The 17,525-nt window shown below is 39.2% G+C and overlaps 1 protein-coding gene across 2 annotated transcripts in view; it reads left to right on the top strand.

Annotated features, from left to right (window-relative positions):
• Positions 1–17,525, top strand: part of KIF26B (kinesin family member 26B) — a 628,846-nt gene that overhangs the window by 420,625 nt on the left and 190,696 nt on the right. For both annotated transcript variants that reach the window (XM_069069145.1, XM_069069146.1), the window contains one exon: positions 13,122–13,305. In XM_069069145.1, coding sequence (XP_068925246.1) covers positions 13,122–13,305 — 184 coding nt within the window. The remainder of the gene's footprint in view (positions 1–13,121; positions 13,306–17,525) is intronic.

The following is a 17,525-nucleotide window of genomic DNA, read 5'->3' as shown; positions in this document are numbered from 1 at the left end:
TCTGTCTGTCTGTCTATCTATCTATCCACCTTTCTGTCTGTCTGTCTGTCTATCTATCTATCTATCATGAGAGAGAGAGCATTGCATAGTAGGTAGATAGCTAGCCCCTCCTTCAGATTATAAATTATAATTTCTATGAGATGTTATGCTGCATTAGTGATAATCCCCTCAACTGCCAATGCCCTCCCTTGATTTAACAACTTTATATTTATTTTCTTTGCATTTCTCCTGTACATACATATGGACTTGATCGTTCTGTTGAATTTTGTATCCTCAGTGCAAGAACAATACCGGGTACATAGTAGGTACTCAAATACTTGTTGATTAACTACTTGGTGGAAAGGATTTCCCCACTAAAATCACAAGGTTAATCTTGACTGCTGATCTCCACAGACCTGGACATCCCTCTCCCCGCTAAAACCCAACACACACATATACTTATACACATATGAGACATGTAAATCTACAAACATCCATCTGTATAGAGTGTTGGACCTGGAATCAGAAATAAGTTAAAATCCAGCCTCAAATACTTACTAGCTGTGGGACATGTCTCTTAAAGAAAAAGCTCTCTGCCTCAGTTTCCTCCTCTGTAAAAATGAAGGAATTGGATTTGACTTCTAAGGTCCCTCCAAAATATAAATCCAGGATAGTAGGAACCACAGTCCCAAGCAGCCATTCGTGAAAGAGGTCTATTTTCATTACCTACCCTTGTTGTTGTTGTTATTCATTTGTATCTGACTCTTTGTGACCCCATTTGGGGTTTCTTGGCAAAGATATTGGAGTGGTTTGATGTTTCCTTCTCCAGATCATTTTATAGATGAGGGAACTGAGGTGAACAGGGTTAAGTGACTTGCCCAGGGTCACACAGCTAGTAAGTATCTGAGGCCAGATTCAAACTCATGAAGAGGAGTCTTCCTTATTCCAAACCTGGTGCCCTATCCACTTTAGTACTTAGTTGCCCTTGTCTACCCTACTACGTTAAAGCAAAAGATGATTCATGCCTTCTCCCAACATTAGAGCGATGCTCACACACTCACTCTTTGAGACTGTACAAAGGATGATGATAATTGCTATCTGGTGACTGCTTGTATAATGACCTAGAGAAGAGAAAACATCTTAAATCAGACCTAAACAGGGCATATAATGATGCAGTCTCTCTGTGCCCTGAGACATCACAGCATTAGCCTGGTATGACAAGCATCTCTAAGAAATGGGGGAGGGAGGGAGAGGGCCTCCTTGGAGCAATGATCCCAATTAGCCTCCAAGGCTGAAGCAGCTCACTCAGCATCAGCCAAGGGTAGTCTTGAGACATGTTGTAACCTAAACTAAGACTCGGATAAATTGCCACCAGGAAGGAAAAACAAGGTCCCATCACTGAACTGTTCTTGAGTTTTCAGTTTCAAAGTCTTCATCACTTATGTAAAGAATTTAGGGTCAGGGTAGAAAGAGCTTAGAGTTTTTGTGCCAAAGGATCTGTATTGGAATTACACCCCTGTGAGCTTGTGTTTTCACCTGTAAAATGTGGTTAGACCAGGGGCGGCTAGGTGGCACAGTGAGTAGAGTGCCAGCCCTGGAGTCAGGAGGACCTGAGTTCAAATATGGCCTCAGACACTTAACACAAAAACTGGCTGTGTGACCTTGGGCAAGTCACTTAACCCCAATTGCTCTTCCTTCCCACCTCCAAAACAAACAAACAAAAAAGACTTTCTCTTCATATCCTTTGACCCTTTTTGGGGTGGCTAGGTGGCACAGTGAATAGAACACCGGCCCTGAAGTCAGGAGAACCTGAGTTCAAATCTGGCCTCAGACACTTAACACACTTACTAGCCGTGTGACTTTGGGCAAGTCACAACCCCAATTGCCCTCCAAAAACAAAAACAAAAAAAATGAGGTTAGACCATAATGTCTGTGAGATCCCATCATCTTCTGGTCTTTAGCCTTCTGCAGGGCCATTAAGGGTCAGCAGGTGGCCCAATGGATAGATAGCCTTGCCTGGAGTCAGGAAGACTCATCTTTCTGAGTTCAAATCCAGCCTCAGACACTTACTAGCTGTGTGATGCTGGGCAAGTTACTTCACCCTGTTTGTCTCAGTTTCCTTATCTGTAAAAAGAGCTGGAGAAGGAAATGGCAAACCACCCCAGTATATTTGCCAAGAAAACTCCAAGAGGGGTCACAAAGAGTTGGACACACCTGAAATGACTGAACATCAATAATAAGGGCCATTAGCAAATGGAAAAATCTGCTTCTTATTGGTATAAGAACACAAAAATGCTTCCATATTAGTGTGCTAATCACTTTAGGCAAGGCGGAAGGTTTTACCTTCCCGTGCCTTTGGAGTAGGAGGCTAACCAGATGTCTGATATATGCATTCGCTTCTCACTAATTCCTCATTTTAGTCAATCACAAGATCTTAATATGTTCATAGCACAAGCATAGTAGAGCAAAGAGTGAGGCACCCGGGAATCAGCCTCCTGAGTTCTACTTGTGTGACTCTGAACAAATCATTTTATCCCTCTTGGTATCAGTTTCTTCATCTGAAATAATGTGGGGACTTGGATGAAATCAGCCCTGAGGTCCTTTCTGTCTTTCAAATTCTACAAGGATATGACTTTACATCTTGTCAGTCACGAAATAGGATCCATGTGAATGAAAGCGCCAACACTGTGATCTTTGGACACACAAAATTGGTGATTTTTTTCCCTTCGTCTATCCAAGCATCAGTGAGTAGAGTGCTGCCAAGTAAGCAGGATTCAGGGGAAGTTCACAGCTCTGAAGGAAGCTCTTTGGCTGGGTGGGATAGGGTTTGCACAGTGAATGGCTGATGCATGACCTTCGCTTATGTGTCTGTGCCAAGAGCTTTAAGTAGACCATAACTTCTCATATTCTGAGTATGCTGTAGAAACAGACTCTTTGATAGGTGACTTCTTCAAGGATTTTTGTCAGGAGCTATTATGGTATAATAGAAAGGACCCCAGACTATACAGACTAAGATGCAATTTTCACTTCTATTGTCTAGTAGTTATAACTTCTTTGAGCCCTTCATTTGTAAAACATGAATAATAATACCCACCCTGCCTAGGATTATTGTGAAGATCAAATGAAATCATCTACTCTCTTTCTTCATCTGTGAAATGGGAATAATAGTACCTGCACGACCTGTGTCACAAGGCTGTTGTGAGGATCAAATTAGATTATATGATTCAGTTTACTCATCTGTAAGATGACGGGGTTTGACTCAGTGTCTTCCAAGATCCATTCTTGTTTTCAATTTTTGGTCCTGTAATCCTTTGTGAGCTAAGTGTCTTGGAAGATGTCAATGTCAAGCTGGGATTTTTTTTTGGATGTTCATAATCTGTTGAGTGCATGGTGTCGTGCCCATAGTTATAGCTTAATAAATATTTGTTGATTGATTGAAGGACTTTCCCAGAGAACTGAAATGCATTTAAATATAACTCCTAGGTTCCTTATTGTGTGTGTTCTGGGTGAGGCTTTTGAGGTTTGGAGGTTGGCATATCCACATAGATACACAGAGTGCACACATTGGTTCATGCAAGGACTCCCAAATAGAGGTAGGGTGTAGCCTTTTTAAAAAAGTACAGTTTGCCTTTAATATCCTAATCCTAGGCATGACCTAACTCACTCAGCTGAGATATTTTTCCTCTGTGATATGGGAGCATGTTGCTAAGCAACCAGGTCAGTAATTGGTAAATGCTCATATTTGATTTGATTTAAGTTACTTACACAAATATGTCGCTGTTTTCTCTCTGCTATTAGACTAATGATAATCATCTGATTTTATTTGACTCAAATAAAATAAAATAACTGCTTTGGGTTGTTTCAGTCATTAAGTAGCTGTGTAACATATAGCATAAGTCCGTAAGTCTATTTAATCTTGAAATTTTATATTTAGAAATTTGGTGGCATTTATAAGAATATTTTGAATGTTAATTGCCTGCTATATTAAGAACACTATGGTACTAGTCACTTTGAGGGTCACAAAAGAAGCACAGGACATGGTCCCTGCCCTGTACGAGCTTCTAGTCTAGTTCTGAAGACAAGCCAAGAAGCAGCAATGATATAATAAAAACAGGATACTTTAATGCCTTATGAATTCATGATTTCTTTAGGGTGGTTCTGCCCTTCACTAACATAGATCAAAATATCTTCACCTCTTAGCAGCAAGTCTTCATAACTTACTGTGCCTCCTCTCTACCCTCTCAACCCCACCCCACCCCAGATCCATCTCCTGAGAGATAACCATCCTTCTGCTAAGCCTTTATGACCTGGTCTAGCCTGGCCTTTGGGTCAATGACCCAGTAGTTCCTGGGCTCAGATGCAAAAGTTCCATCTTGATGGAACTTATTAGAGTTTGTTGGTATAGCCTTCAAGAAACCAAAGTCATTTCACTCCATGATGATGCTTTGGAGCATGGTTTTAGTAGAGTGCAGGGCAGAATATAAAGTGCCAAATTTTATGGAATGGATAAGTAAATGCTACAAAAACCTGAAGGAGGGGCCATCCAAGACAGGCCATAAAAGGATGAACAATGAAGGCGGTTCTTGAGCTTAGCCTTGGATTTGGATAGTATATAAGGAAGGTATTCTAGAGGTTAGAACAATGGGTGGAGGTGGGAATGATTGCATTGTGTTCACAGGACAGTGAACAGTAAAATGTTGGCTCCTTGAGGACAGGGACCATCTTTTACCCTTTTTTTGCATCCTCAGTATTTAGCATAGGTCCTAGCACACAGTAGGCACTTAATAAATGTTCCTTGACTGACTGACAGTGGTTGCAGAGTGATGGTAAATAAAGTTGGGAGTTGTGTGGGGGGAGTTAGGGTAAGATAGTGGAAGGCCACGAAGGCCCATGAAGGTCCTTTACAGGCTATGTAGCAGATAGTGCAGTTGAGAACAACTGAAGATTTTGAAGCCATTACATTGTAATTATAGGTGATATTCTGCTGTGGTTGAGCGGCATTAGAGTATATTTCGTTTTAGAATTTATAGATTTATGGGCAGATCCTCTTTTCATTTGGATGCCACACAGAGCATTTTCAATGACCATGTTAAGCACCTTTGGTGAATATGTGCTTCCCTATTTTATGTTTTGCTTAATGAGGTATAATTGTATAATCAGAGGGTCATTGAACAATTATCTCTATGATTGCATTTACTAAGGAATCTTGTGTAAACTTAACATAAGCATAGAAGACTCCTTATTAAAGGAGACCCCTTAAGGGTGCACTTTTACCCAGGCCTCAAGCATTTTTAGGAAAATATTCTGTTATTTATAAGAAATGCCATAAGGGATATCATGGAAATGGAGTCTCTATAAAGGAGGTGGGTTGGTCTTGTACCGAGAGAGATTAAGAACAACAAACACCCTGAGTAATACATATGAGTACCAATTCATGAATGTATAAATGTATGTATACACACATGTATATAGCCAATGCATATAGAGATGCATGTAGCTATAGCTATGTGTGCTTACTATGTGTAAAAACACTGTGCTAAACACTGAGTATGCAAATAGAAAAACAAGACAGTTTCTGCCCTCAAAGAGCTCACATTCTAATTAGGGAAGAGACACAACACATATTAGGGGCAGCTAGGAAGCACAATGGATAGAAGGATGGGTCTGGAGTCAGGAAGACCTGAGTTCAAATCTGACCTCCGACATGTACTAGCAGTGTGATCCTGGGCAAGTAACTTTACCCTAGTTACCTCAGTTTTCTCATCTGTAAAATGAGCTGGACAAAGAAATGACAAAACCACTCCAGTATGTTCACCAAGAAAACCCCAAATGGGGTCATGAAGAGTTGGATATGACTGAAATGACTAAACCACAATACAACACATATAGAAGATTTCAGAGGGAGAGGTCCTCTGGGGTATAGGGGCAAAGCAGATGGGAATACAGCTTCTTTGGTATAATTTCCATAGAACTGTATCAGTCTCTGATGTTAAATAATTTGATGGTATCTGGGGCACAGGTCAAAAATGTTCTTTTCTGGGTCATCAGTAGTTGGGGCTACAAATACGCAATGGTTTCAACTTAATAAGACTTAATGGAGCTTGAGTACCAATCTGATATCAACATTGATTAAAGGGCCCCTGAAAATGAGAGAAGTCTTGAAATCTAGAACCATAAATATTTTTAGTTAAGTCTTTAAAATATGCCTATATTTATCAATAATGTTAAAAAGCTTTTTTTTGGTAAAGTTCTAACAAATTTTGCATTGATAGCAGAAAGTGATATTATCCACATTGACCTTGATTAGTGATCATTAATAAAGGAGTATTTCCACCTCTTTCTTGAGTTGCTGCCAAATCAAGATCTGAATGGTTAGTGCTACCTAATTTTTGCAAACTTACATGAATTTCAAAATTTTTCAAAAAGACTACAGATAGGGGCAGCGAGGTGGTGCAGTGCATAGAGTGCCAGCTCTGGAGTCAGGAGGACCTGAGTTCAAGCTTAGCCTCAGACACTTGATCCACTTACTAGCTGGGTGATCTTGGCAAGTCACTTAACCCCAGTTGCCTTGCCTTCCCCCCTGCAAAAAAACATAAAGACTACAGAGGGGGGTTTTCCTCCTTCCCCCTTTTTTCCTTCCTTTCTCGCTGTCTCCCTCTCTCTGTCTCTTTCTCACATACATATACATACATAAATACATACACGAATATATACATATATATCTAACTGTATATTTTTGGCACTTGATAGTTATCAATGCTAGGTGATAGAATATCAAACCAGTATTATTACGGGTTAATATTATTAGTTGGTCTTTAAGTCAAAACAGAATTCCAAATTATTGTAAATTAATGTGGTTTGAGGTTAAATCCACTGTATTTTCCCCTATGATCACCAAATATTATTTTTGAAAGAAATTTCCTGAATCGCCTCTTTGGTCTAATGAAATAGTACATTTATATGAAAATAAGGGGGGTACCCCACAAAGGTCCATATACTTTATAGCAATCAGAGACATGGCTATGACATCACTGGCAGAAAGTAGAAAGCCACAAAAAAATACTCTGAAAAAATTTCCAGAGAGGCTCACAAATGTTTTATTGTCATGTCTAAATGATTTTTTAAAGGTTAAAATTTAACTGCAAAGTATGGGGTAACCAGGTGATGCAGTGGATAGAGTCTCACCTCACCTGGAGTCAGGAAGACAGAATTCAAATCTGTCCCCAGACACTTCTAGCCATGTGACCTTGGGCAAGTCACTTAACCCTGTTTACCTCAGTTTCCTCATCTGTAAAATGAATTGGAGAAGAAAATGGTAAACCATTCCAGTATCCTTGCTAAGAAAATCCCAAATGGGGTCATTAAGAATTGGACACAACTGAAATGACAGAAAAACAACAAAACCTAGAAGTACAATGAGAATTTTTCTGTGTGACCCTCTTAGCTCCTTCTAGCAGCCCAAACATTCTCTAATTTATTAGCAGACCAGACTGTTCTATCAGCTGTTTTGTTATCTTCAGTTCCAGTGTCATTGACCCAGTGGATTTCCCTCAGAACTACTGTGATCCCTTACATCATTACATATTATTGGAGAGTTCTTAATCCTGAGAGTAATTGAAGTCTTCTATAATGGCCTATGAACAGTTATAGCCCATCACATCGCTTGTAGTTTGCACAGTTAGCTTGCAACCTATGTATCCCATCCTGGTGCTGGAGATTTGCCATCCCTATTGTCTTCTGGGTCAGTGCCCTTCATATATAGCAGGTGCAGCATGGTTTGGGGGCTCAGCCAGCACTTTTCAGATGCAGCTTTTCAATTGGTATTTCATTAATCCATTGTGTGGGTCAAATTGAGATGGACCTGAATGACACCATAATTGTCACAAAGCTTTTTATGCACATGGCAAAATTATACATTTTGTACCATGGTTAAACACTAGGAATATATTCCCAGGATGTCATCAGGCATTCATAGTGTTCAGAAGCAAGGACCGTTCATTTGTGAAAGGGCTGAACCTCACCTTTTGCCTTTGCCTTCTGAGAAGAATGACGCTCTCTTCTTAATGAGGCTTAAGCTATTTGAATAGCAAAGTGGAAAGAGCACTAGAATTGGGATTGGGAGATACCTGGATTCAGATCCCACTTCACGTCCCTTGGCTTTGAACAAGGCATTTAGCTGGTCTCAGCCTCAGTTTCTTCTTTTAAACAGGGCTAACATTCTCCGTAGTTATTTCAAGGTAGTGTTGTCAGAGACAAATATGATGACAAAAAGGGTACGAGGATGGTGGGTCTGTCTGTTGGTGAGAATAAGGAATAACATCCAACGGTTGTTTTGGTACTCTGGGAATAGCCAGACAGTTGTTCTTTGCTTTGTTTTATTTATTTATTTTTTCACGGAGGCAATCGGGGTTAAGTAACTTGCCTGGGGTCACACACTCGTAAATGTCTAGTGTCTGAGGCTGAATTTGAACTCAGATCCTCCTGACTCTAGTGCCTGTGCCCTATCCACTGTGCCACCTAAGTGCCCTGCTAGAGAGATTGAGAAAGGCCACCACTCCTGTTAATAATTTATGGAAGTCAATTAAAAAAAAAAGAGTACACAAAATTAGAAGTCACAGAAAGGTTTTGACTTGTACCATTGAGGTAAGGGAGTCTTACATCAAGGACATCACAGACCAAATTATCCAAATAAAATCTGTTTAAATCCTTTACTTGATCAGGTTAGTTCAAGCCTAAGATCTAGTTCTAGCTATAAGCACTACCTAAATTCATTAGATTTCAGCCCACAGTTTTGTTTTCACTCTTAAGATCATAGGATCGCCAGACCTATAGCTGGCAGTGACCTTACGGCCAAGATTGATTGAGGTTGATTACCTCATTTTACACATGAGGAAACCAAGGCCCAGAGGAGTGAGGTGACATGTCTTAGATCTCATAGGCAGCAAGTATTAGAGGGAGGATTTGAACTCAAGTCTTTTGACTCCAAATCTACCACTTTCTATGGCACCACTCTGCCTCCTTATGGATCTGACTAAAGAAAGCTGTATATTCCATATGAATGGCCACTTGACTCAAGAAATTAGGCCATAGAAAATTTTTGTCATGGTAGATTATTAGCAGCTATCTAGAGGTACTGTCTACAGAGAGGAAAATCATTCCATATTGCAAGAGGTACTCTTTTACTTGAAATAAAAGGCAAAGAATTGAATGGGGCTAAAGGGTTTTTATATAGATGTGGCCCAGGATGAATCACTTTAGGAAATGTTTGCTAGTCCCTGGGTCAATGAGACCATTTTATGTTAATCGATTAAAAAAAAACTTTTGGATTTTACTATTTAAAAATTTGCAGAACAACTGAAAGCCTGTTTTATGCATTTGTTGTTCATGTCAACCTAGTTCATTTTGTAATAATACCTATAATACTAATTACCTATAATGTTTCTCTACCTAAAATGTCTAACTTTTGGAGGTCCCTTTGTGACTGAGGCTCTTTTATGTTTTCAGATCAAACAATTCTTGACATAACTGATTCCTGTATTTTGAGGCTCCTAAATATTCCAGCCATTTGCATGAAGTTTAATAGAGATTGTGAACATGATAATATCAAAATCAAAATTATAATCAGATGTTACCATGGTATTTCTTAATAGATTATATATTTATAAATATATTTTTCTTTCATTATTTCTTTCATATATGCATGCTTTGAGGAAAAAATAATAAAAACCGTTTTCCCTGAAAAATCTTTCCCTTCCCCTCCCCCCTGTATCATTCCCTCCCCTCCTTTGAAATAGAAACTACTCAACTTGAAGCACCCTTCATTTTTGCAGGGACAAAGGATTAAATTGAAGTTGTAATTATGCAGTTGAATAGAATTATAATATCTTAGGATTGGAAGGGACCTTAAAGGTCAGTTAATCTAACCCATTATCTGATGTACGGATTCCTTCTGTAGCATCCCTGACAAATGGTTATCCAACCTTTGCTTATATACCTCTAGTAATGGAGAACTTACTGCATCATGAGAAAGCCCACTCTATTTTCAGATAACTTTCATTGTTATACAGTTCTTGTATTGAGCCCAAATCTGCTGCACTATGGTTTTCATCCTCTAGTTCCAATTCTGCCCTCTATAGTAATGAGGAGGAAATTAAATTCCTCCTTTAATATGGTACCTGCTTGGCACTGGCAGGAGGAGGAAAATTAGTCAACACACACCTCTAACTGCCTCTCAGCCCTCAAACCCCTTGCTCTTCTTCTGTTTTGAGTTTGGAGAATAGGGCTGAGAGCAGAGTATGTCACAACCACTTGGTCTTTTTTCCTCCCAGAAGGAAAGTATTGAAGTTCCAGACCTGAAACAAGCAAAGGATAGGGGAAAAGAGAGGAATACTGGCAGGTTGTATCTCTCTCCTTCATCACTGACTCTTAAAAACATAAATGGACTCACACTTTAAAAAGCTTCTTGGTATAAGTAGCATGGAGCTGCTAAAGGAGGAAAGAAGTGTGACTCACCCTCCAGTAGAGATTAATGACAGTTCCTGAGATGAGCAGTAACCCAAGATTTGGGTTAGACATATACTAATTTCCGTCCATTTCCTTTCCTCCCTCCATTCTTTTTAGATGGAAAATATCAGGAAATGTGGGAAGAAATTACACAAATGACAGTAGATTTCCTTTTCCTACTTGCTAGAAAGATATAATTTAGAAACCTATTTCCAGTTCACTTCAGTGGAATTTCTGTCATGTAGAAGAACTGATGCAGAGTTTTCATTTTTAAGACAACATAAATATGTCATACTATGTAATAATAATTCTGTGTAATAGTATATAATGTAGCACAAAAGTATTGTACACAAAAGTACATACTATACTATATATCACGGAATATATAATCGTGTATTATCTAATACATAATAACAATGTATATATAGGGCAATTAAGGGATACTGTGAATAGATAGAATGTTGGGCCTGGAGTCAGGAAGACCTGAGTTCAAATTCAGCCTCAGACTGGATTTACTAGCTGTGTGACCCTAGGCAAGTCACCTAACCATGTTTCTCTCAGTTTTCTTATCTGTAAAATGAATTGGGGAAGGAAACAGCAAGCCACTCCAGTCTCTTTGCCAGGAAAACCCAGATGGGGTCATGACGAGTTGGACATGACAGAAAACAACTAATCAACAGCAATATGCTTATGTTATATTATATTTGCAATACAAATGCATACTACCTGTATGACTTTGGACAAATCACTTAACTCTTTTGAATCTCAGATTCCTCATTTATAAAATGAAGGGTTTGGACTCAGTGGTCTCAGAGACCAGCTCTAATTCTATAACCTATGATCCTTTAATGATGTCTTTAGCATTCAGAAGCACTTAGATTGTATATCAATACTTCTCCCTTGAAACGTGCCTCCTAGGTTTACATTTGAGAGAAATTAGTGAGGAAATGAATGACTATTGTTGAGTCAACAAGACAGCCAGCAGCCAAACTATACACAATCCTGGGCTCTTCTATCCTACTCTCTTTCCCTCAGGAACTATTCTGTGACTTTGTCCTGCTATTGAATTGATGATGAATGGTAGATTAGAGTTAGAGCATTTGATCTTGACAGCAAAGTACTTGGTGGTCAGTGAGGCATCTATATAGCCCAGAATTCTAGACCTGAAGTTAGGAAGAATATGAGCTCAAATTCTACCTCAGATACTCACTAGTTATGTGTGATTCTGGGCAAATTACTTAACCCATCTATGCCTCAGTTTCCTCATTTGTAAAATGGGAATAATAATAGCACCTACCTTCCAGGGTTGTTATAAGGATCAAATGAGATGATATTTCTAAAGTGCTTTTTAACTTTAAAGTTAAAACTTTAAAGCACCATATAAATGCTAACCATTATGGCTATTATTGCCTAATTTTCATGAACAGTAGCCCATTTAATAGGGTTTGAGAGTAATGTGTTGGTATTCATGGGACAAAGGTTCTACATGAAAACCTCAGTAAAAGTGAGCACAGCCCTCAAGAATGAGTTGGAAGATGGCAGAATCTAAGCCGTGAGATGCCATTTCTGTCTGTTGCTTACAAAGCCTCCCCTGTTTTCTCATTCCTTGTTGGCAGATTTCTTTCCTTGAAAGACCTCCTAATGAAAGAGACCACCCATGTAGGGCTTGTCTATTCTTAATTTTTTTTAAACTACTTGGTTTCACATGTTCATGCACTTCATATTTTCTTTCCCTTTGCGGGCATGGCAGCAGAATCACAGAAGTTATGAATGTTGGGTGGGTGTTAGAGGTGTTTGGAGGGGAATTGTGATAATGTGCACCAAATATTGGTGTTGCTAAAGACCTCCCTTCCTTACATCCTCTCTGTTTACCTAGCCTGCTTTTCATGTTTACTGGCTCCAATCTCTGCTGCTTCCACTTGTAAATGATTGGAGATGTGGGACAAAGTTTGCTTGATTTGTTGCACAAAGGGACTATTTTCTGTTTGTACGGCATGTGGTATTATTGGCACCCTGTTCCTGAGAGAAGGTTGTTGGCTATTTGTATCCTGTTTGGTGGGAGAGAAGGTGGTGGTCGAGGGGAGTGATATTCCTTAAAAACGTCTTGTTTCTCCACCTTTACCCTTTGAACTGTGGCTTGTGTTTCTCCTTCATAATCGCACACAAGCTGTAACCTTGATTGGTCCCTCCATGGGCCCTTCTTAAGACCTGGTTTGTGTTTTACAAGGTGTTAGGACTTAAAAATAGCTGCTCACACTTTCAGTTTATTCACCAGAGAATTTATTGAATGATTAACATAATAGGGGGCTGTTTCAACCCCCAAAATGGCCAACTTCCTTCATTCCTTATGGATAACAAACAATTCTTTGTGAGTAGCAACTTCAGACCAGTCCCATTTTTAATGACTTTTTTTTTTTACTGCATAAACAACGGTGTAACTTATTAAGTGAGCTATGCCGTATAAGGGATGCCTCCTGCAGAGAAAATTGGTTGGGGGGTGGAGGTTAAAGAAATATTAAAGCTTTTGTGTAAAGACTAGGGAGGCCTTGAAGTGAAAGAACCAGGGGTAACTCTAAAACAGGTAATGGTTTCCTAGTAATTTTCTTTTTATGTTCCATCTCTTGATTTTCCCCTTCTAGAGCTGCTCAGAAGTTGAATCTGTCTTCCAAAAAGAAGAAGAACCGACCTTCAACATCATCAGCGTCAGAATCACCTCTCTTCTCTACAAGCTTCAGTGGAATCCTTCAGACTTCCCCCCCTCCTGCTCCACCTTGTCTATTAAGGGCAGTCAACAAAGTGAAAGACACTCCAGGCCTGGGCAAGGTAGGTCTTCCCACCTGGTCACCACTATTTGCATGGAGGAAAGATGTCCCAGAGGAAGAAGAATACAGAAAGGAAGAGGCAATAAAGGCGATTAAGATCTTTGTTGGGGTTTTTGTTTGTTTTTTTTTTGTTGTTGTTGTTGTTGATTTAGAAAGCAGAAAGGGTGATTGAAGAAGAAATGAAGGGAATGAAAGAAATCCAACAGGTTAGGGAGGACTCCAGTTTTTTCTTTGATTACATTTAGTTAACAGTGAATTGAGACACTCAATTTGTTGATATCTGGTTTGTTTTTGGTGGAGAAACGAGTCTGTATTGTTTTAGAGGACTGTTTACTGATAAAGACAAGACCTAGAGCCAGGGACAAAAGGCAGACAGACTACAGAGACAGGAGATCTAAGGAGGATGCAGAAACAAGATATGGAATACACTTAATAATTTTCTCTGTGACAGTTGAGGGTTTTTTCCCCCTGCTCTACTTGAAAAAAAAAATCACTCTATCTGTTCTTGTCCTGGAACCATGGTGGGATTTCTAGGGGGAATATTTTTAGCCCTGTCTTTATGCCTGAGACTCAGAGCAACTTTGAATTGTCCCCAGCACTTAACAAAGAAATTTAGAAAAAGTATCTCAAGATCAGAATGGTTTGGCCAACTATGTTTAGAGTAACTGAACCTTTAAATGACTTCTCTAAAGTTGCTCACTCTTCTGGGATGAATATCAGGGTGGAACCACTTTGGGAAAGGATTTATTTTCTTTGATTAGTGAATGAGTTAGGAGCCATATGAGTATCCAGATAAAGGGAGAGGAGGATTTTTTTCAGGCTTTGGCAAGGGAGAACATGGGCAGAAGCAGGAAGATGCCCTCCTCTGTGCCAATTCACTATTGACCTTGACCTGAAGGCTTCTCTTATTCCAGCCCCTGGCTTTTCTATGAGATATGGCTACTCACTCTAAAGAGGGTAGAGGTTTAACAATATGCCTGAATGGGCATTTTAACGTGGCCATCCACTACATTGTCCCTTGGCAGTCATATAAAATTAGGGATGTTGGGAGTACAGAAGAAAGGAGATATTGAGCTTTTGTATTGACTAGGAATTTTAGTCTTCAGTGAATCTAAATATAATCCTGTAGTCAGAGCCAGATCAAGGTCAAATCATGAAGGAATCAAAGTCTGTCTTTATTACTCTCCATTTTTTCTTCTTTGTCTTTTTATTTTTCCTCCAAAATCCAGTTCTTCTCATTTCTCTTCCCACCCACCACTTCCCATGCTTTCATATCTCACTAGAGAGGTGACAAATTAATTCATCCTAATGCACCAAATTTTTCATGTCTTAATCCTGGAAGGGGAAACATAGCTCCAATATTCCATGAGGTAACAGAGACAGGAATAGTGAAGAATGTTTGCCCTTCTAGGAATATTTGAATTTTCTTAAGAGGCTGTCTGGGGAGAATGATGCACAACCTAAAGAATTGAATGCTAATGGTAAAATTCACTCTGGTCCTTAATGCAGAAGATATATTTCAGTAATAGAATTAACATGAATAACTTGTGTTATTCTGCTTTACATAAGACTGACCCTCTTCACCCCATATTCTGAAATGGTTTCAAAAGGAGGTAATATAGATAATTTCAACTGGCACTATGTGTTAGCACCTCAGGAAAGGCAACACAGAATGTACTGGTTCTTTTGTGCACATGAAGGCTGTGTGAAGCCAATGTATTTAACTGAGCTAGGCAATACAGTAACCAGCAGTATATCAGAAGCCAGATCTTTATGATTCTATTAATGTACTACAGTGGAAAGAGAGAGGGAAAAGTCAGGTGTCAGCTTCTGGTGGTGATCATAAGACTTTGAATATTTACTCTTGTCTGTGTGGGTACTTTACTGGTGCTCTGATTCTGGTTGTGTACCTCCTCAGGGTGTTGTGTGTGTGTATGTACTTGAATTGACATGCAGTTGTGAGCACAATTAACACCATTTTGGGAGTAGATTGTGATCACATGCTTTCAGCAGATATATACTTGCAAGAATCTTAGCATACTGGACCTCATTTTCCTCTTCTGTAAAATCAAGAGGTTAAACTAGATAACCTCTAAGATCCAAGCTCAAGATCTGTGGTCCTCTGGTGGTTTCTACCATTATAATATATCTGGTAGAGATTAAGAGTGTGATACTCTAACCCTATTTCCTAGAGCTCAAGAGGCTTTTTTACCTACCATGGCCATCCATACCCACTTCTGAAGTTTAGAGAGAGGAATTTAGAGGAGCCAAGGCACCTGCCCTTCAAGATAGGAAGAGAAGGAGTGTCAATAGCCAAGAAGGAGCATTTTTCTCACTCCTATCCAGATGTACATATTGTCTGTCTTTCTTCTCCAGTTGAATTGTGTCAGTCTGTAGTTACCAGATGTGATGAGAGGCGTAACATGAAATATGTGAAGCCAAGGAACATGATAGAGTATATGGTAGAAAGGAAATGGCAGCCAGAGGCAGTGTGACTTGTAGAATATAACAGTAACCATAACCTAAACTTGTTTCTTTAAAACATGTGTTTGGGAGTGACCAGGTGGCACAGTGAATAGAGCACTGGCCCTGGAGTCAGGAGGACCTGAGTTAAAATCTGGCCTCAGACACTTAACACTTACTAGCTGTGTGACCTTGGGCAAGTCACTTAACTCCAATTGCCCTCCAAAAATCAAAAACCAAAAACATGTGTTTGTAAAATGGGTGTGTGTATGTGTGTGTATAGAGATAGATAGTCAGGTCTAATATATATGATATATACACGGAATATATAGCATATAAACTATAAAATAAAAGCATACAAAAACATGTAAAATATATATAATATGTAACATAATAATACATATATGTAGTTGTAAAGGTATATGTATATATATTATAGATATATCTATATCTACTGATGTAGATATATATTAGAATTGAACTAAGGGTATAGGGATCTTTGTGTTTCCTTTTCATACATAGAAATTTTATTACACATGATGTAAAGAGAGAAAAAATTTTTTAATCTGACATATTACACTGTTTCTGATGGCTGTTGTAATTAGGACCTAAAAGTTTTTCACCCTTATTGAGGAATTCTCATCTATTAACCACTGTTGCATGATTTACATTTTAATATCTCAAAGACATGTAACTGGAGCATAATACAAAAATGTATAATGGGAGCTATAAAACGGGCCCTTTATTTGAAATGAGTGAAGCCTGGCTTTAATTATTCAGAACAAGGGTGGCTTTACCTCTAGGGCCTAGGAAGTGGGACATATGAGTCAGCCATGAAGGTGACTACCCATGCTAACATCAATTCCCTGGGACTGTCCTGCACTATAGTAAAGCTCCTTAGGATCTTCCTCCCTTTAGGTAAGTAAATACAAACTCTAAAAAAAAATCAATAGAACATATCCAGGAGGGTCATGAGTACGAGGTGGCACTAAAAGGGAGTTAAGGACTCCATGAAATGGAGGTAAGGAGGGAGGGTATTCCAGGCATCAGGCATAGCCTGGGCAAAAGCCTGGAGGCAGGAGATAGAATGTTATACTTACAGAAAATATCAAGTCATCTAGTTTAACTGAAACGTAGAACATGTGTGGGGAATGTGAAGTAAATACAGAAAGATGGGTGGGAATCGGGTTGTGAAGGGTTTTAAATGCCAAACAGAAGCAGATGTATACTTTAGGAATATCAAATTGTCAGATATGTGGAAGATGGATTGGAAAGGGCAGAGATTAGAGGCAAGGACATCAAACAGAAGGCCATTACAATAGCCTAGGTGGGTGACAATGAAGGTTTAAGCCAGAATGATGGTCATATTAGTGGAGAAAAGTGAATAGATAAGAGAGTCATTGAAGATGTGGAATGGACAAGACATATTTGATATATTCAGGGTGAAGGAGAATGGAGAATGACTCTGGGGTTGAAAACTTGGCTGACTAGAAGGCCAGTGGTATCCTGAGCAGAAAGTTAGGGTTAAAGGAAAGGAATAGGCATTTATATAATACCTACTATGTGCCACACATTGGGCTAAGCACTTTTTGAAAATATTATCTCCTTTGACCCTTACAAGAACCCTAGGAAGTAGCTGCTGTTATCCCCATTTTTACAGGTGAAACTGAGGCAAACAGAGGTTAAGTGACTTGCCCAGGGTCATACAACTAGTAGATTTCTGACACCAGATTTGAACTTAGATCTTCTTGAGGTGTC

This window comes from Petaurus breviceps, unplaced genomic scaffold, assembly GCF_028583685.1.
Source record: "Petaurus breviceps papuanus isolate PSGF00001 unplaced genomic scaffold, PetGlider_PUasm1.0 90778, whole genome shotgun sequence".
Lineage (NCBI taxonomy): Eukaryota > Metazoa > Chordata > Mammalia > Diprotodontia > Petauridae > Petaurus > Petaurus breviceps.
This window is presented reverse-complemented; position numbering and strand designations above follow the sequence as displayed.